Source organism: Ostrea edulis, chromosome 1 (assembly GCF_947568905.1).
Source record: "Ostrea edulis chromosome 1, xbOstEdul1.1, whole genome shotgun sequence".
Lineage (NCBI taxonomy): Eukaryota > Metazoa > Mollusca > Bivalvia > Ostreida > Ostreidae > Ostrea > Ostrea edulis.
Genome location: NC_079164.1, coordinates 39235579 through 39257263, shown reverse-complemented (window position 1 = coordinate 39257263; position 21685 = coordinate 39235579). Strand labels below are relative to the sequence as shown.

Genomic DNA, 21685 nt, shown 5'->3' with positions numbered 1-21685 from the left:
CGGTTGCGTAAGTTCTTGAGTGGGACGTTAAACAGTATATAACCAACCAACCGGTTGCATAGAATCTTAAGGAAACCATACATTACAATGATATTGGCAATACACGTGATCGTGCAATAGTTCTTTGCAGTTAATTGTCATCAATGTTGCATAAACTGATGATCAAAGGCCGCGAAAGTATGTACTAACGAACTATATCATCGTCGTTTAAATAATCTAGCGGGTTGTCAACCCATCAATAAACATCCTCCCACGGTTTCTCTCAGCTCTTTGCATCAATATCATGGCTGCCGCCATGGTTGACCTTAGGACAAGGGTTATGCTACACGTCGTAGTCCTACGATAGCTTCGTGAACATACCTGCAGGGATACAAGTATTTCTGACGTGTTTCATACCGATTGTTAGACCGTTCTTGACACACTGATAACTCCCTTTACCTAATCAAGATATAGGGCTCACGGCGGGTGTGACCGGTCGACAGGGGATGTTTACTCCTCCTAGGCACCTGATCCCACCTCTGGTATATCCAGGGGACCGTGTTTGCTCAACTCTATTTTGTATTGCTTAGAGGAGTTATGAAATTGATCACTGTTCGTTATCTTCATCTTTCATTAGAGTCCCTACTATGAAGTTAAGGTGTGTGAAGTGTCATAAAACGTAAACTTCTTTTGTTCCAAATAGAATATAACAGGGCATTACATGGTAGTAGCATTCCGTAATTATTGTGTATACCTGGAGAGATCGATCAAAGGACAACGTTCACAATTTGATAAACAATGTATTTACAACCTTCGCTGCCCGGCTTTTCAGAATAACAGAGTATAGAAAACAAGATAACGTTGTTATTGTGATTTGGTTCAATTTAATATGACTAAAGCGTCCAAAACAACAGGCGCAAAATAATCTGCTGTGCTTTTGTTCAAACGATAATAGGGAAAAGAAAATATGTACACGTACTTCCACACACACATTTAAACTTTCACACTATTTCACGATATTTCTAATTCTTCAGAGTTTGGATACACTAATGGTTCGTGGTATCATGTCTTTCTTCATCATATGCAAATCATCTCTTTTGATCACATTTTTCCCGAGAGCTTCAAATCCTATGTTTACTCCCGGATATCAAGTTTGTCTCCGTTTCGATCTTATCTACGATCCTCAGCTTCCGGGCCTGTTATTCTTTTGGCAAAAATGACAGATTCTCGTAAGGCATCTCTACTTAATTTACGTCTGAAAAATAAATACAAGCTTTATATGCAAATGTGAAGATACATAGTACTCCCTTTATTATAGATACTAGCTTTCGTTCTCAAAAATGAGTCTAAGGCGTCTTCTTTGAATTACATGTTAAACTATCAAACTTACTGTAAAATTTCATAAAATGGCCGTAGGATACGAATGCATAGGCGTAGCTTGGGTTCGAATATTACCGAGGCAGGGGGTCTGGGGGGCGCAGCCCCTCAGAAGCTATCGACATTTTAACAACGTAAAAGGTGTTGTTTTTTTTTACCGAGGCAGCTGCCTCGGTTGCCTCAATGGAAGCTACGCCACTGGAATGCTAATCAACATTTCATTCCAAGATATCCATCCGCGATCAGACCGCATCACCCGGTAATCATGACACACTGCAAGGAAAGCTCCGCCAGCAAAACAGTGCCCTAGAAATCGGATCAAAGAAGGCTTATTAGAACACGACCACAGTTATAAGGTTACGTTTTTATAACCTAGATTTTCCTACTCAACTGCTATCAGATCATTTATGCCACCATTTATACATGTCACGCCTTTACCGTTAATGGCGGCCACTGTGGGAAGCGGGAAGTGCTCCACATGGTGTCCAACAGGAGGGTGTGGAATTTATCAATGACCTCTTGTCCTTGTATCTTCCTCCAGTCCAAATAAACTCCATTACTAAAAAATCTACCTTCCCCCGTGGTCACCAAAATACGAGTAGCCTCGTTCCTGTCAATAGAAAGATAAAATACACCACCGCTTTAAGGTAGCTATTGATAGCTAGCTCCAAAAAAACTGCTCATTGAATTTTTTTCAATTTTATTTTTTATAACATTTTGACTTTATCCTAAAACATATCAAAAAATCAACAAAAGTAATCAGGTTAATTTTCGAGGAATGCGAGATTGAAATCCCCTCTTTTGCAGCCCCAAAAGGCAAAAAATGCCAAAATTGAGCAAATTAACAAAGAAGCCAATAAAATTTTTATTGACACCAGAAATATTGTTTGTCATATATAGTTATGTAAATTAAACACAAACAGACAAATAATCAACATTGATCAGAAATTCAAAATGCATCTAAGGAAAACATTGGGATGATTCGACTTGGCAAATGGCCAAATTTACCCTAAATATGGCGTTTCTCAAATACTACCAGGCATACATTTTCTTACAACAACAAAATTCTGCTTAAAAAATTTCTGATTTTATTTCATTTTTACAATAAGTCAAGTAGTATCTAAAATATTGAATGGAAAAAAATATACCAAATGAGGTTTAATCTGAAACTATGTCAGATTTTGTAACCCTACCCCCTCCCTTCTAGAAATGAATTTTAAGAGATACAGTCAGCAGAGATAAACTATTGACCTTAAATGATTAAGCATTCCCAAATTACCACATTGAGCATTCAAATTCACAATACTAGAAGTTTCTATGAGCCATTTAAGAATGATATATAGTGTGTGCTATTGCAGTTGACCTTTTTGCACTCGCAATGATTGCCTAAATATTTAGTTATTTTTCACACAATTTCTTGTAATAACTGGACCAAATCTATTACTTATACATATTTTTTTTATAGAAATTTATATCACTATACAGTATAATACACCAAATATGTTTAAATAACCATTTCATATTTCAATAAATAATTAATATCAATGGAAAGAGACCCATGGACTGCCCATGGATCACTACATGTAAGTCCATCTGAGTCATCTTGCCCTCACAGATAAGTGTGTCTTTCATAAGTTTAAGATTTTTAATTGTAGTTTCACAATGAACCAAAAACTCACTATTGGATAACTGAGAATGCATGTACATGTATATTGCATTAACTAACAGTAGATTTCCCCAGGTGAAGGTCTATGTTCACTGTATGTGTATAAGGGGGGGGGGGTGTGAATTAGTTCCATTATGAAACTTTTATAAAAAAAAATTATGTACATTAATGTATCAATGATGTATGTTTCAACTAAATTTTGAATTACAAGGAAAATTCAAACACATTGATTGAAGTTATAAAATTGATATTCTATCATGTGCACATTTTTTACTAATATATCTAAGAAAGAATAATCAACATTGAAATTTCCTTTACATCTATGCAATATTATTGTCTTTCAAAAGGCATGTACATGTAATACACGAGTACATGTACTTGTTTTCCCTCAAATTCACAATTTAGTTTAAAGTATGTTGTACAACATCCACTGCTCTGAGCTCATATAAGTGAATTAACGTTTTTCATCCAAGTCCCAAATTTTGCAGTAGTTCTTTAATCTTCGGAACTTGATCAAACATTTTTAAATTTGTGGAGTTGTGGGGGCCAGGGGATATGTCATCATCACTGTAAATGGAGTACCTGTTCAAAATATAGATAAATATATTTAAATATAGCAAAAAAGATGAATATCTGATATACTCAGAATTGTCTTTACAAATATTTATCAAAAGAAAATATAGTACCTCTCTTGCTGTTATACTTGTTGACTCGATATCTAACCTCCCTTGGTCCTCAGACTGATGCCTAGAAAAAAGATCATCATAATTGATATTTGCACAGTTAGGTCTATATTATACCATTGAGTAATTAGACTGCGTCAGACAATGTGAATTTTAAAATTGTGTCGCAACACATATGCAGTGAACATTTTTATACTGATGTTTCAAAATTATAAATTGCAATATGAGATGACATGTATATATGTTTTCATAAACTGCCATAGACTTATCATATCTGTTTTATTTACAAAATGTGGGTCAAGAGAAGGGCATACGTGTAGTATACATATCTTACTTATACATACAGTGCATACATTTGCCTATGAGAGGGCATATGCAGACTTGTGATTAATTTACATTATTTTTAAAAAGTTTTTGCCAACCCTACATGTTTGTGTGAAACACGAAACCTCAGGTTTGATATATTTCTTAGGTCACTGAAATTTCAAAGTAATAGTATATGTATACACACTATAGTCTAGGGAATTATAATTCAACACATGCCCCCCCCCCCCCTCCTCCACTTTCTATCCGGTTTCCTCATACCCCTAGATAGTAGGTCTATACAGATATTTGTTTTTCATTACTTTTATACATGTAGTTCAAGGTATGTTATTTTCGTAACGGTTATTTTCATAACGATATTTTCTTAATAAAAGAGTTGTGAGAGCCCATGTTTACAAATGTGGTATACATTTACATGACATCCGTTCGTTTACAATCACATGCACAGGAGGGAGTTACATTTTAAGCACACATGGAATATATATATACATACAAAATAATACATCTACTGTGTATGTCGTGTGTTTAAACTCTTTCAAGAAGCTTTCATGTAAATGTCAACTCTTCTGGTCCAGTGGTTCTTGAATAGATATTTTAAATGACCCCACCCTATTTTTGTGATTATCTCCCCCTTTGAAGGGGGCGTGGTCTTTCCTTTGAACAATCGTGAAAACCCTTTACCCAAGGATGATTTGTACCAAGTTTGGTTGAAATTGGCCCAGTGGTTCTGAAGAAGAAGTCGAAAGTATGAAAAATTTACAGACGACGGACAACGGGTGATCAGATAAGCTCACTTGAGCTTTCAGGTCAGGTGAGCTAAAAACTTACCCTGTATATGGTTACAACATTAAAGGTCTTTATCTATTTTACAGTATACAATTCTTTATAGTGTATGTATATTTGTCAAATATTCTATAATTGATATACTTAGCGCTCGCCATACTATTATAACAAAATCACACTTTATCGATCTGAATATTGCACCTAATCCGACCTCTAGTGTTTCAAAGATTCGTGTTTGCCATGCCTAGACTGATCACTGTTCGTTATTTTTACCTTTTTATTTAATTTCAATACTGTATTGAGACAAGCAAAGGTTAACATAATGGCCATATCAAACACTTGTACATACTTCTCCACTTCGTCCAAGGCGTCGTTAAATTGTTTCAATGTCGTTAAATTCCATCGATTCTGTCCATTTCTCATCGTCAGTATAGCGCATCCGTCATTCTGAAAATCTACTGTAACCCCCATGGTTTACAAGTGTGCATTTAAGAAATCGGCACACATCACATTGTCACCTCAGACCGAGGATAATGTATGGAAACACAAAACGGCTTTCTGGTGCTCATAAAAATATAGTGTCGAGAAACTATTTGCCTATGCGGATAACTCGACAGATTCCGCGAAAATGAATGATCCGCCTGTCCGATATCTTATTATCAAAACGCTTGAATGCACATTTCAACTAATCACGCGTGACAAGTTTGAATGTTCCTCGAAGTAAGCAAACAAAATGTATTTATCAGCTAAAGTCACTTCTTGGACGCGTATCCGAAACAGGTTTGATGGACTAAAAGTTTCCATCTTCAACTCTAGATGTGATCGGCATGCGTGTTTAGATGGTGGATATCTGATCTTAATTTACACCCCCTACCCAAATATTATGCTAAATCAAAGAAAGACATGGTAAATAATAATAGCCTTTATTTATTCAGGATGACAAATTAGCATATAGCTAGTTTCCATTGTAGTCCTGCATTAAAACATATACACAAACATAAAATTAGCATATAAATATGAACACATGTTATTAAAGGAAAGAAAGAATACATAACATACCATAAGACACACACAGTAATAAAATTAGTATATAAATATGAATACATGATATAAAAGGAAAGAAGACAAAAATACGCTTTGGCATAAGACACACGCAGTGTCGTATAACAACTACATTATTTGACACACTGTCAATGACCTGAGCAATAGAGGAAAGCACGATGTTTAAGTCTTACTTCTATTAAAATATTCCATCAGATACACAGCTTTAAAAATGCCAACCGAACCAAAGTTTCGAACATTATGAGACAGTTTGTTCCAAAGAAATGCAGAAAAGTAGCTGTATGAACCTTTATAACAAGGTATAACACGCCGCCATCTTGGTTTTCGTTTTTACCAGCTGCATCGCTTGAAAATTTCGGCGAAAAGTTCGATATAATACAATAATTAGAACCCTACCGTTTAGAAGCAACTCTGTCAAGGTCTTACCTCTCGCATCGTTATGGAAAACTCGAAATAATGTCCATTGATCAGATATAATCAGGTATAACCCAGGTACATTGTATCTGGGTTCTCTCTTTCACCAATAAAACCTGGGTGCCACCATATAACTGAAAAATTGTTGAGTGTGGCGGAAAACATCAATCAATCAAAATTACATGAAAAAGTTTGATACACTAGGTTAACCATTTCAAGTTTGATTTTGGGGTCTAAGGTTAAGGTTACTATGATACTTTAAAGAAAATGCTGTAGATAATATTCATTGGGAGGAGAATATTTCTCTTCCTACTAATTACCCCCCCCCCCCCGAAAAATTCCTGCAAGCTGTTTGTTACATTAAAACCTCTTAGTACAACATATATTTCCTAAATATTTATAAGTAATCACCTCAGTAAAATTTACAGGTGACTGAACCACAAGAACTCATAGCCTGAGAGTCCTCATCAATAAGAAAAAAGGTTGTGCCATACAAAAATAAACAATTATATTTCAACAACATTTGCTATATCACATTTGTTCTTTCTGTAGAGGAATGCGCTACATTGGATATCGACAGTTGGCCCATTGGTGATGGGGATATATAGGGGAAAGTGTTCGTGTTGCCTTCCTGCCTGTGCTGTACGTTTCATTAGGGCAACCTATCCTGAGGAGAGTGGACAGTGTCATGGATTAACTTCCTGCCAATTCTGTCTGGAGGAATTGTGGTACAATCTCCTGGAGTGGTGGCTGTCTTTGTCAATATGTACGCATAGCCTGAAAAAACAAAAGCATAGCAATATAGATTGTGTTTGCATGTAAATTTCACAAATTTTCATTAAGCACTTGCCACATTATAAACCATATGATATAGTGCATGATATTTTTGTTCTTGTTATGATATATATAAGGATTGTACTGTATTTTTCTGTGCACAACCCCTTACAAATGAAAAAACAAAAATGCCTGGGGTTTTATAAAGTTCTCCTTGAAATGAAGTCCAGCCAACACCAAACTGAAAATAAGTGACAATTCTAGTGGCTTGCAGATTTACAAAATTTTATGAAACATTGCTACTTGGGATAATTAATACTGTGTAAAGGAAAACATCTTTTTACTAAGAAAGAAAAAAATCTACTAATATGTAATTTTGTAATGATGAGGCGAGTGGCCAGTATAATAGACATACCCCTCCCCCTAATTCTCCCTGTATCTTGCGAGTATTTTCCGAAAAGCTTCACCTCTGGCCAAATAAAGTTGAGATGGAGGAGCATCCCCTATAGCATCATAATGAGACACGTGGAACATTTTACACGAGTGATGTCAGGCTGTCTTCATAACCTGAAAAAACAACAACATAGGAATAGATTCAATCTATTAGATTGTACAGATAGATTGCACAGATGTGAATTTCATATTTTAGAATACATTTTGTCAAAATGCTTTATTTGTTCTTGTCATTTGAATCGTTTGGCACTGTATTGTAAATTTACTGTGGAACCTCACCTATCCCAATGAAAAGAAAAATACCACACACATTTTGTTTATTTAATAAATATACAGTTTACTTGCATATAATTTACATACCAAAAGTACTAAGCGCCTTCACTTTTTTTGACGGTATAATATCCCCTCTTTTGCTTAGGGAATGCTATCTCGTACTGGAAAATACCCCTGTTTTGTGACTCACTGACTGAAGTCCAGCCTAGGCTATACCAAACTGAAAGTAAGTTACAATTCTAATGGCCAATAGATTTATAAAATCGTAACATATGGTAAGAACAGTGATACTTAGAATACTTTATACTGAGTAAAAGAAAACATCTACAATATTGTGATGAAAAACAAACTTACCGGCTTTGCATTCGGCTCTTCGACCATGTTCGATAGAAGTATCAGTGTCACGGAATTTACAATGCTGATCACGAATACTGCGACTTAAAACTGTTCACGATGGCTAAATCTTAACTATAACATATGAATACATAAAAACTACAAGTAAATACTATAGATCAGGCGAAATTCAACTACTGATTTACACTCTTTTCCTTCTTCCAAAATGGCTCGGGGTATCCGTAGTGACGTCACAGCGATTTGGCGCTTGAACCCGACCATTTCAAAAATACGTTCAGGTAATTTATATCTTCGTCAAATTTTCAATTAAGTTTTAATTTAGATAGACGTTTTTCTAAACAAAATAAACCTTAATTGGCATCCAGTTCAAACAAGAAAATAAAAAGTTTGTATACAGAGGTCCCCATATCTCGGATAGTTAAAAGTATTCTTGCTGCCTTTTTTTGCAGCTTGACTTTTTGTTCTAAATATAGTTGCTTTTATACGTCGCACCAGACAGTACAGCAGTAAGTAAACTGGACAAATGATACTATTAAAAACTGTTATAAAGTGCATTTGGTGGCATAAAATAACTCAATCTGTTAAGTACAGCAAGTTTTCTTACAGTGGTTTTTGAAATACTCCACGTGTGTATACCATGATAAAGTATTATCTATATAAACACCTAATAGTTTAGCCTTCTTCACAAATTCAATTTGTACACCATGACATTCGATATTCGACATTTCTGTACCCTTTGAGAAGTGCCAAAAAAAGCATACGTTGTAACTAAAGATTGATTAAATATTGTTCAAGGTTTAAATCGAAAACATTTCACTCAGTTGCAGAAGTCAATACTGCCGGTGAAGGGCTGCAAAATTTAGGCCTATGCTAGGCGCTTACGGCCTTTGAACAGAGAGGGATCTTTATCGTGCCACACCTGCTGTGACACGGGACCTGTTTTTTGTGATCTCATCCTAGGGATCGCCCCATATAGTCGCGTCTTACCACAACTGAGGACCTACTCTAACCCGGATCCTACGGGATTACAGAATGTTTAAGACATTTTGGATAATCGTCAATGCACAACGTAAAAAATAATGGTCCTAAAATTGATCCCTGAGGAACACCTAAGGATATACCTTATATATAAGGGTACTTTTTTCTAGATAACACACCTCTCCAACTGATACATTGCTTACAATTTGAAATATATCATTGAAACCATTTAAAACTATTGTGACAAATCCTAAAAGACACAAGTTTGTGCAAAAGAACTTCATGGTTGACTGTATCAACGGCCTTACGCAAGTCAATAAACAGAACCCCTCCAAGTTTTCCATCATCGATGTTTTGAGCCATTTATCATTAAGACCATTCAACGCTGTCTCACTTAGATATTTGTATTGAAAGTAGACATTAACGGCAAACTAACAACTCAACTTTATGACAAACGGGATGATTTCAGCTTCTCCATCGTCAACTTCCCTTATTTAGGTAGCAATATTCCATTATCACCTGCATATGATGTTTATATTTCTCAACTGATTCGATATGCAAGAGCTTGTTCTGGGTATGGTCAGTTTTTAAATCGAGGTAAGCTACTGACAAACAAGTTGATGATGCAGAGGTTTCAACAGTCTGGTTTAAAGTCAGCATTCCGCAAATTCTACAGTCGTTATAATGATCTAGTTTGCTTATGTAACCTATGAATGGGTCAAATGCTGTCTGGTGTGTTTCATACCGATTGTTAGACCGTTCTTAGTACACTGTTATTGACTACGGATAACTCTGTTTACCTGATCAAGATATAGGGCTCACGGTGGGTGTGACCGGTCGACAGGGGATGCTTATAGCTCTTATGCACCTGATCCCACCTCAGGTGTGTCCAGGAGTCCGTGTTTGCCCAACTATTTATTTTGTATTGCTTTTAGGAATTATGAGATTGATCGCTGTTCGTTATCTTCACCTTTCATCTCCAACTGGCACATCTGACAAATGTTAGCAGTTTACACGGACTTCTAAGGCCATAATTGGTTTATAATGTCAGTTATTTTTGTTTATATAAATTTGGGATACCCCAACTAATGCAGTAATATACATAGAATGCTATATTTTTAAAATATGTGATCCTCTTTTATTCTGATGTTTTACTCGGCAGTTGATCCTGGTAGGGGCGGTTACCAACATGTAGTCAGTATGCTTAACATTATCGATTTATTAATGTTACTGTGCATATTTCCAGGTGAAGAAGATAGTTGTGCATTTCGTTTGGCTACCAACATAACAATTCGAACCACAGAACGGTGTAATGAAAATCTATTCATGAGGTGAAGATAACGATAACTCCTAAATGGAATACAAAATAAAAATAAGGGCAAACACGGACACCTGGACACACCAGGGTGGGATCAGCTGCCTAGGAGGGGTAAGCATCCCCTGTAGACCGGTCACATCTGCCGTAAGCCCTACTCTCTCCGAAGTGTGAAACCTCCTCCTGAATCAACACCATGTCTCTCCTTAGTATTGAAAACAGTTCGGGGGGGGGGGGGGGGGGTACGACGCTTTGATGCCAATAGTGACAACAACATTTCCCCATATCATCCGATCTATTGTTAATGGTATCTAAATAAATAGATCTGCAAACCTTCATTTTTGGAAGTTGGTGTTTCAACATTGTAACACCCCCTCCCCTGTTGGAAAACATTTCTGGATATTGCATACACAAAATATTTGTGGGTACTAACTAAAATTCTGGTAAATTAATTGACATTCGGTAGCGTTTTAAAAGATTTTTTTATTATCAATTTATTAGATGTAACAAACTCCATATGTAATAGTAGATTGTTAGTTTTGTTGATATTATTATAATAAAAATTGTCTAATCCGTACATCATTAGTTGTATAGAAAATTGCTGGATTAGACAATATTTTAAATCTTAGGGGACCACAAGTTAATATGATTCCAGAATAAACAAAATCCGGATTAAACTTAAAAAGGGGGGGGGGGGAGCGGGGGCAATGTGATGTATTTTACGGTCATCATAAATTTACGGTCATAACGGATGTTAGAATTTTTAAAAAAATGTTAGGGTCATCATTCTGGGAAAAAAATACGAGGTTTTATCTTTTAATTTGCTTGAATTCCAGTAACCAATAACACGTAACAACGAAATTACACACTGCATTTATGTAAACTGCAGATATATAGACAATTGTTTGAAATCGCAAATGTACAATGTTGAGCGATTAGGTCAGCTGTCATTTTTTTGGTGACTCTTATATATTCTACAGTATTCGCTTTGTTCACAGTAAGCTTAAAGGACACAACGCATGTTTCTAAACTTTTTTCAGCAAAATTACTCTTTTTATGCCTAAAACTACTTTAAATGTGTTTTAAATTAAATATTTTGCGTAGTTTTCGAGTTGAAAAGTGATGAAATTCAAATCTTGCGATATGCATATTTTCGTTCGCTAGTTTACGCGCCATTATGTGACGTCATATGCGCTCTCGGGGTTTGAAAACATCTATTATAGCCATTTCATAAACAGATTAGATTTAATCGACAAAAAACCAATTATCTCGTTAACAGCTTGTAAATAATAATGCATTAAGATGTTTTGTGCCGTGCTCGGGTGTACTAGTTGTCGGTAGAAAGGATTTAGACTGAGTATTTTTCGAAGGAAGGTACGAGATAAAAGACGGATAATTTTTTTGTTAGAGCAAGAACTTTACCTTATAAAACACACCCAGTCACCTTTTCAAACACCGCTTGGACATAGACCCTGATAAACTGCGAGAAAATGGATATATCGAAGCTATAAGCACTGGTAGGCCTATATACATTCTGTTTTGCTCTTCAAATTCAATACACACTCGGATCAACTGACCTTCACCTTGTACCAACATATATCGACGATACAATGTAACTTCTACCAACTGTTAGATTTACAAACAAGAAAAAAAATTAAAGATACAAAATAATTGAACTTTTAATTATACAAATAATAGAATATTGTATTTCCTAACTTTAAATTGAATTATAAAATTATTTCCTTATTGAACTCGTAGCATCTTGAGTGCGTCAGTAGGCTATAACGCCGTGCTCCCACATCGTACTTCCTAAAGACGTGCAGATCACAATTCAAAAATAGTAATAAGATTGCTTTATCAAAATAAAATAATGTGATTACCACTTTAAATTTGAATATTTTTATTGATTTGTGTGTGTTGTCTTTTTCTTTCTTTCCGAAATGCACGCGTGACAATAGCCTTGCATAGGGCCTAGTTGTCAACAATTTAACGTATCATAATTTGTCTAATCCAAAAATAATGATTGCACTGTTTATTTTAGAAAAACAGCGTCAATTACAGATGTATAAAGGAATAACATCCCCTAACAGTTTGTAGACAGCGACCCATATAAACATTATTTACTCACAATATTGCCGATTTCATACACGCTTTACTCGCTATATTTGGGTATTTACATCGTTATATGTGTGCACTGGTGGCGAACACATATAAAACTCAGACAATTTGTCAACATCGATTTAAATGTTGCCCATGGTAAATAAATTAGGCCCCTAAAAGTTGAGTTTTTAATAATATCTCGCAGTACTTTCACAATCCGAAGGGCGCATGTGACGTCACTGTACCACGTGACTACCTACCTAATTAATTTGACTTTTTGAAATCGGGGCTTAGATTTAAGTCTGTATTGTGGTTAATTATCGCAAAATTTCGGCGAACTATTAGAATTAATTACTATAAGCATAAAGAAGACAAAATGCATGTAATATTGTATACTTTGAAAACATGAGATGTGTCCTTTAAGTCACATGTATGTCTTAATTGTGTATACAATGTACCTGAAGAGAGAATGATAACGTTCACCATTTGATATAATATTTAAAGCTTCCACTGCCGGGCTTTTCAGAATATAACATAGAAAATAAAGTAACGTCGTTATAGTTAAGTCATAGCAGAATGTAAGTTTCGTACAATTTAATGACTAATGCGCCCAAAAGAACTTTTTTAAAAACAAAGGTGAAAAATATCGGTTCGTTCAAACAATAATGGGGAAGATATAAATATCTAATCTCTGTATAATATCTTACACACAGGCACAAAATAATTTCTTTTGTATATACGCGGTAGTTAAGATAAAACCTTTTCGAAATATCTCAGTTTGTGGGCATGTTTAATTCCTCAAAGTTTGGATACACCAATGGTTCGTGGTATCATGTCTTTCTTCATCATATGCAAATCATCTCTTTTAATCACATTTTTCCCCAGAGCTTCAAATCCTATCTGTTTACTTCCGGATATCAAGTTTGTCTCCGTTTCGATCTTATCTACGATCCTCAGCTTTACAGCTTCCGGGCCTGTTATTCTTTTGGCAAAAATGACAGATTCTCGCAAGGCCTCTCTATTTAACTTACGTCTGAAAAATACAAGCTTGATATATAGTGTTCTTTATATTACATGTATTAGCTTTCGTTCTCAAAAATACATGTAAGTACGGCATGTTATTCAAATGTTTAAAAAAAATGAAACTCACTCTAAAATTTCAAAGAGCTGCCCTGGAATACGAAGGCTAATCAACGTTTCATTCCAAGATATCCATCCGCGATCAGACCGCATCACTCGGTAATCATGACACAGTGCAAGGAAAGCTCCACCAGCAAAACAGTGTCCTAGTAATGGGATCAAATAAGGCTTAATAGAACACTACAAGAATGGGAGGATTTCATTTTAATAAACTATATTTTCCTAATTAACTGCTATCAGATTATTCATGCCTCCATTGTAACATTTTCACGCCTTACCGTTAATGGCGGCCACTGTGGGGAGCGGGAAGTGTATGACTCTCCACATGGTGTCCAACAGGGCGGTGAAGTACTTTGCACTGGTGTCTCTCGATTGTGTCTTCAGCCAGTTCACATCAATTCCATTACTGTAAAATCTACCTTCCCCCGTGGTCACCAAAATACGAGCAGACTCGCTCCTGTCAATTGAAGCAGAAAGTTCACCCACCGTCTAGAGTGTGCTATCCACAAGTACAACAGGTAGACAAATTCAAAACACGCGTTTAGGCACATCCAAAATGAAATCATGGAAGATGAAGATAACGAACAGTGATCAATCTCATAATTCCTAAAATCAATACAAAATAGATAGTTGGGCAAACACGGACCCCTGGACACACCAGAGGTGGGATAAGGTACCTAGGAGGAGTAAGCATCCCCTGTCAGACGGTCACACCCGCCGTGAGCCCTACATCCTGTTCAGGTAAACGGAGTTAACCGCAATCAAAATCAGTGTGCCAAGAACGGCTTAACAATCGGTATGAAACACGTCAGACAGCATTTGACCCAATGTTAGGTTGTATTGACGTACTAGATCGATATAACGACCATAGAATTTGCGAAATGCTGACTTCAATCGAGACTGTTGAAACCCCTGTACCATCAACTTGTTTGTCAGTAGCTTACCTCGATTTAAAAACTGACTGTACGCAGAACAAGCTCTTCATATCAAATCAGTTGAGATATATAAACACCATATGCAGGTGATAATGGAATATTGCTACATAAATATGGGAAGTTGACGATGGAGAAGCTGAAATCATCCCGTTTGTCATACATTTGAGTTGTCAGTTTGCCGTTAATGTCTACTTTCAATAAGATATTTAAGTATGAAGCAGAAGTGGACGACTCTGTGGTGTGCTTTATTTCGAGCTCACAGGGATATATCAAATCGACATATGAATGAAAGTTATTAATAATAGACAAAACGTCATCGAAATGTCGAATTGAAGGCCACAGCGAGAGATTTTTTCTTCTCACGTAGAAGTTTTTGAATAAAATCTGCTTCGTATGAATATAGAAACAGGTCAGCTAACAAAGGAGCACAATTCGTGTCCATGGGAATTTCAACAGACTGTTGGAAGACCTGATCACCAAAGACCACGAAGATATTGTCAATGAGGAACTCTAGCATATTTTTTATTTCAACTTCAGAGTACTTGTGCGTGGAATCAGAGTGGCGTTTAACAAAGCAAGTTTTTGAATGACTGATCACTAGATATGAATATTTCCGTTTTCAATACTTGTTGAAGAAGCAACTGTCTATGATGTCAAAAAGTCTAGTCTTTAATTTATCGTGAGGAATGGTCGTGTATAGTGTTGGAAAGTCATAGGTTTTAATGTCAATGATTTGGGGAAAATTCTGCGATTTTAAGTTTACTAAAAGTTCTATAGAATCCACATTTGATTAACACCACTTCTGGAATATGTAGTCGCACAGTAAGTTTGAAGTTTCTCCTTCACAGCTGTTAATATTTTCGTGAGGAGCAAAGATAGGGGCTTGGTAGAGCACTTACTGGATCCAGCAATGTATCTTTGTTTGTAAGGGTTTTTATGTAGTTTAGGAATCCAGTATAGGTACGGTAACTCATATTCATTCGACCCATTGACTGGGATATTAAATGTGTCTAAAACTGAAGCATGGTTTTGAAGAACTTCATCTTTTGAAAGGGCATTTAGAATATAAGTACGATTACTAAAAGTGGAATTAATGCCAAGTTCGTTGAAAATACAGTTGTAATAATGTTGTAATAACTTATAACTAGTGACGTCTCGATATGAGTAAAACATTCTTGATGGAACATAAAACATTCAACCAACCTAATTTATAAATCTTCCCCTTTAAAGGGGCATGGACACGATTTGAGCTGAAAATTTTCAAATTCTATTTTTGCACTTTTAACGTTTAGAATGCTTAACTAAGGTATCTGTAATGGTCAGCAAAAATTTTATGTCAGTTGTAGAGGTACATGAAAGATATAGAGCTCACAATTTTTTGCTATGTAAACAAGACTCGTGCCATGTTTTTGTTTACATAGGTTAAATATACAAGTAAAAGTTCGTTTAAAAGCAGATTTTTTCAATTTACATTTTAATTCTGAACACAATTAAATAGTTTCTTGTGTTTAGCACATCTCATTTAGTTTTAAACATTCTATTTTCTATGAAGTAATCTATATGTAAACAAAACACATAGCACGAGCCCTGTGTACATAACAAACATTGTGATTGATGTATCTCACTTGTAACTTAAAAACTCATATTCAAATTTTGGTTAGCCATTAGAAATACTTTAGTTAAGCATTGTAAACAATAAAAGTGGAAAATGAAATTTGAAAAATTTCAGTTCAGATTGTGTCCATGCCTTACAATGAAGAAACCTTTTGATCGTGATTTTCATTATGTGAAAAAAAATAATCTACATCAAATTTCATATTTCAGAGAAAGCGGTGATTGTTACATAATATTCACACCCATATACGCCTGCGTAGAACTTACGCCGTCTAATATTTACGTCATATAACGTTCCCTGTATCTAGTTTACACAATTCTTTCATATATTCTATTCATTTGTAACACCCAGTGTCCGCCATACGAAAACAAATCGATAAAAACTATGACCAAATTGAAAACTCGTACATACTTCTCAACTTCGTCCAGGGCATCATTAAATTCTTTCAATGTCGTCAAATTCCATCGATTTTGTCCATTTCTCATCGTCAGTAAAGCGCATCCGTCATTCTGAAAATCTACTGTTATCCCCATGGTTTACTCACATTGTCACCTTAAATCGAGGATAATGTATGGAAACACATAAGGGTTTTCTGGTTCTTATAAAAGTATAGTATCTAGAAACTATTTGCATATACGGTTAACTACTGATTCCGAGAGAATTTTTCACTCATATGGAGACGTCACCAAGACCGGTGAAGAGCTTCAAATTTAGGCGCTTACGGCCATTGCGCAGTGATGGTTGTTTAGCGTGCCACACCTACTTTATGACACGGGTCATCCGTTCTTCAGGTAATCTCCGAGGACCCGTGACATTCACACCTGATGCCGAGCGTTTGGCGATGGAACTGTTTTTTAACGACTTAGGTTTGTCGCGGCTGGGATTCGAAACCCGACCTTTCGCATGCCGCTCTAACCTCTCGGCCACCGCGGCGGCACATCTATTCTGATCACATGTACATTCCACATTGATCACGCGTGACAAGTTAAGGGGGACTACTACATGAGTGAAATTCGATATGGATGAAAAGTGGAGTACACTGTACAAGAATATTTTGAAATTGAAAACTTTTAAATCTGCTTTATTTAGTCAAAAATGCAGTTTTAGTTGAAAATAATTTAAGACATTTTAAAAACCTTGTGGACTCGAACCTGGACCTATAAACCAACAGTTTACGCCCTAACCCACTGAGCTTCTCAGTTAGGTAATAATTACACCGAAACGGATTTGACAAATTAATATTGCTGATATTTATGTTTTCATTCATCTTTCAATAATAATATTAATAATAAAATTTAATGTAGCTCCTCATATAAAACAAAGGTGCTTTACAAGGGTAAGGAGAAGTATGCAACGATAAAACACTATTATAAATGAAATTAAATGACAGTTTGACATAAGATCTCATATCTATAAAATTATGAAAACAAGCATTCGAGAGTATTGCATGGCAATACTTGTTCCCCTACCGGTTGCAAATATCAGTGTACCACGACAATATTCAAAGTTCATTATGTAGGTTATGGTAAAAGGGAAAATTGGGGAACCAGTATAGGAATGGTTGGAAATCAACTACTATTCGAGTAGAGACTAGACCAAGAAAAAAGACAAATTTATAATTAGGTTTAGGTCTTTAACCAAGTCAATAAACTGTGACATGAAGATGATCATGAATAATTTATCTATATTGTACTATTACTATGCTAGAAGTTTTAATGAGTGTAGTATTCTTAATTCTTATCTACGGAGATAAGATACTTGGATGTAAACTAACAATTCATGCTATTTTTCCACGTCCAAGGGCCATAACTTGATGGAAAATCAACGGACCAAAATGAAATTCAAACTTGATCTGTAACTTGTTATGGCAAAGCAATGTACAAAATATCAAATGAACATCTGCAAGCACAACCAAAAAAAGTCCGGAAAACTGATAATTCATGCTATTTTTCTAAGTTCAAGGGCCATAACTAAGTGAAAAATCATCAGACTGAGACGAAATTCAAACTCGATCTGTAACTTGTTATGACAAAGCAATGTACCAAATATCAAATGAATATCTGCAAGCACAACTTAAAAAAAGTCTGGAAAATTGATTATCCATGCTATTTTTCTAAGTCCAAGGGCCATAACTAAGTGAAAAATCAACGGATCGAGACGAAGTTCGATCTTGATCTGTAACTTGTTATGGCAAAGCCACACACCAAATATAAAATAAATATCTGCAAGAACAGAGAAAAAAGTGTGGAAAACTGGATTGACGGACAGACGGACGAACGGAGCGCAAACCTAAAGTCCCCTCGACTTCGTCGGTAGGGGACTAATAAAACACAATAATTACGATCGATGGCTAAAAGGTGTTTTGATTGTTATTATCACGATGTAGTATACGTGTACCTCCTTAAGTTTGATCAATTATGATGGCGAGAACCTGTAAATCACACATCAAAGACCGTAGGCATTTGTAAAAAACAAAATGTGAAAAGAAAGTGTTAACATACTGTCCATATTAGTTTACTAAAATCGGAGTTCCCTTCCTCATGGACATTTTTTGCTGATTTATACATTCTCACCCCTCCCCTACCTATAGCTTCCTGTAGAGTTTGGATAAACCGAGACAATTACATGACATAGACCTACCTGCATATAGTCCAATATCTGCCATTTATTTATTTTACTTTGATTTATTTCACGTGCAGTCTGTGACTTTTTGTTTCACTATGTATAAATTTCATGTCTGATTTCCATGTACTTTATATTGATTTACCACAGTGGCTTACACAGTGATTTTTATAAAACACAGACCTTCAAAAACACTCAATCTCATCTTAACATACACATAGAGATTTTTTCTTCATATCCGCAAAATGGAATCGCAGAAAATATACCCATTACACGATGGTTGAACTCGAGACCTGCGGAACTAAATCTCATAGCAGTATTTGACCAGCGCGCTAGACCGCTCGACCATCTAGGTAAGTCAAACAAGAGGCCCACGGGCCCTTTCGGTCACCTGAATACTAGTGAAAAACTATCACTACTCCCAAGGGCTATGAAATCTAGAAAATAATTCCTGTTCTGAATATCTAAGCTAAATTCTAATGTTCAGCAACAGTATAAACAAGATCTGTTCTTAAAACTTCAATGCCCTCAAAAGTACATACACTGATGAAAGGCTTTACATATTATAATATGTGTATTAATTAACGTTAAAAGATATGACTAATTTGGACCCATCCTAGAGTCAAAACCCTGGGTTGTGAGATTCGCCATTTTTTGTACATCCTTTTATGCTATTCCTAAGTATGCATTTAGATTTTATACAGTATCAGCAAACTTACAAATAAATACTATATACTAGTTTGGCGCCACCCTGGGGGTCAGAACCCCCTACCCCGCGGATTGTCAAATTTACAATTTTGGTAAAGGACTACCTCCTCTTTCTAAATATCCATTAATTTTCAATTTAGTATCAATAACACTGAAGAAGATATTTAAGTGTTTTACATATAAACACTATATAACAAGTTTGTATTGACACTAAGATCAGAACCCCTACCCCGGGATCATGAAATGTTTACAATTTTCGTAGAGGCCTTCCTGTTCTACATCGCTATGCATTTAGTTTTCCTTACACATGTGTGGTTTAAGAGAAGAGGATTTTTGAAAATTAGTCACTTTTTGGCAGTTTCTGTCCCGCCCCTAAGGCCCCAGGGGTGCAGGGATTCTGAAATTTACAATTTATGCCCCCTTGTTCCAAAGACGCTTCATACCAAATTTGAAAAGTATTGGAATGATAGTTTTCAAGTAGTTTAAAATGGCTATTGTTCACACATTTAATAACTGACCATTTTCGCCCCACCCTGATACCACAACCCCTACTCCTGGGGTCATCAAATTTACAATTTTAGTAAAGGATTACCTACTCTTTCTAAATATCCATTTAATTTTAATGGCGCTAAAGGAGATGTCATTTAAGTGTTTTACACATAAACACTACATGTATATACCAAGTTTGGCCCCACCCTTGGGTCAGAACCCATACCTCGGGGATCAAGAAATTTACAATTGTGATAGACATGATAGAGGCCTTCTTGCTCTACATCATTATGCATTTATCTTTTCTAAACAAATGTTCGGTTGTAGAGAGGAAGAGTTTTCAAAATTGGTCAATCTCGGGCAGTTTTTGTCCCGCCCTTAAGGCCCCAGGAGTGCAGAAATCCTGAAATTTACAATTTATGACCCCCTTGTTCCAAAGATGTTTCATATCAAATTTGAAAAGAATGAAATGATAGTTATAAAGAAGATTGATTTTTTACGCCGTTTTGGCAATATTTCAGCCATTTTACGGCGGTTAACTAATTGAATCATGTTTGGTTGTGAGTGTTTCAGTTTCCCTAACGGCCCCCAGTGAGCCTACTCTTTTTCGAAAATCAGGGAAACGATCTTTTGCGTGCCAAGGGGGTTGTGATCTTTGACACGGGACACCCTTTAACGTCCCATCCGACGGACATAAAAGTTAAACATACATAAACAGGTTTTAGAAAATTAATTCGTGTATATAAACAGTTGTATTATAAAAGTTTTCAAATTTTTCTGTTAAGGTCGCATTCTTGTAAATATTGTATACTAGTAATATAATGATTGTCGAGATTTGTAAAAAGTTCTTTCATTGATTGAACGCTATTAAAAAGTGTATTCCGTATGGGCGTAAAATCACTACATTCTAAAAGAATGTGATGTATAGTTAAGGGACAGTCACAAGCTATGCATTCAGACTGAAGTTCTCTGTTTAGTAGATAAAAATGAGTCAATTTTTTTAACGTCCGATGCGTATTTTTGAAATAATCACTTCGTTTTGGCGTTTCATTACGATGTTACACCGTTTGTTTACTTTGAATAGAATAAAGTTTACTTGTGTCACGGAAATCCCAATAGATTTGCCTAAGAGAATTTTATTTAGTTTTATGAAATATTTGAAATCAGTGTAGGGATTTTGAAGTGTGCAATATCACCTTAAAGTGCATTTTTGCCTCTTTGTCTGCTTTGGTGTTGCCATGAATACCAATGTGACTTGGGATCCAGCAGAACTCAACTATTTTACGCAAACGGTTTATACGAAACTCTCATTGTAGGCATGCTCTCAAACAACATTACCTTGTTTATTTTCAGATCTTGGGGATTATATTAGTTATACCGATATTTGTTATTTGCTGCATAATTGGGTAGTTGAAAAAATACCGTCAGTTACAGCTTGTACTGCTTTAAAGCAATACTAGCTCTCATTTTGGTGTCGAAATTTTTTCTTGCAAAATTGTGATCTACTGTTTCAATGACAGAAAAAATAAGGTTTATATGTTTTTGTTATCAATACATGTATTTGTTTTAGAAAATCTATCCAGAGGTTCTGAATGAAGTAAAATTACATTATTGTCTTCCGGTACAAAAATAATTTCTATA

General features: G+C 35.6%; 1 protein-coding gene and 1 pseudogene across 1 annotated transcript; both read right to left on the bottom strand.

The window, feature by feature from the left end:
- Positions 1-852: 852 nt before the first annotated feature.
- LOC125657096 (uncharacterized) lies at positions 853-8458 on the bottom strand (annotated as a pseudogene).
- Positions 8459-11238: 2780 nt separating this feature from the next.
- On the bottom strand, positions 11239-17095 carry LOC125656873 (uncharacterized). The gene is made up of 4 exons (XM_048887499.2): positions 16637-17095; positions 13954-14132; positions 13686-13821; positions 11239-13568 (listed from the first exon to the last, which is right to left on the bottom strand). Exons 1-4 carry the CDS (start codon positions 16756-16758, stop codon positions 13334-13336), a joined length of 672 nt encoding a protein of 223 aa, XP_048743456.1. The 5' UTR covers positions 16759-17095; the 3' UTR covers positions 11239-13333.
- Positions 17096-21685: the final 4590 nt, after the last annotated feature.

Excerpts from the sequence above, each read along its gene's own strand:
- LOC125656873 (XM_048887499.2), bottom strand. The coding sequence starts at position 16,758 with ATGGGGATAACAGTAGATTTTCAGAATGACGGATGCGCTTTACTGACG. Across the intron at positions 14,133-16,636 it reads GCCCTGGACGAAGTTGAGAA|GAGCGAGTCTGCTCGTATTT; the intron begins GTATGTACGAGT and ends TTCAATTGACAG. Across the intron at positions 13,569-13,685 it reads CAGCTCTTTGAAATTTTAGA|ACGTAAGTTAAATAGAGAGG; the intron begins GTGAGTTTCATT and ends TGTATTTTTCAG.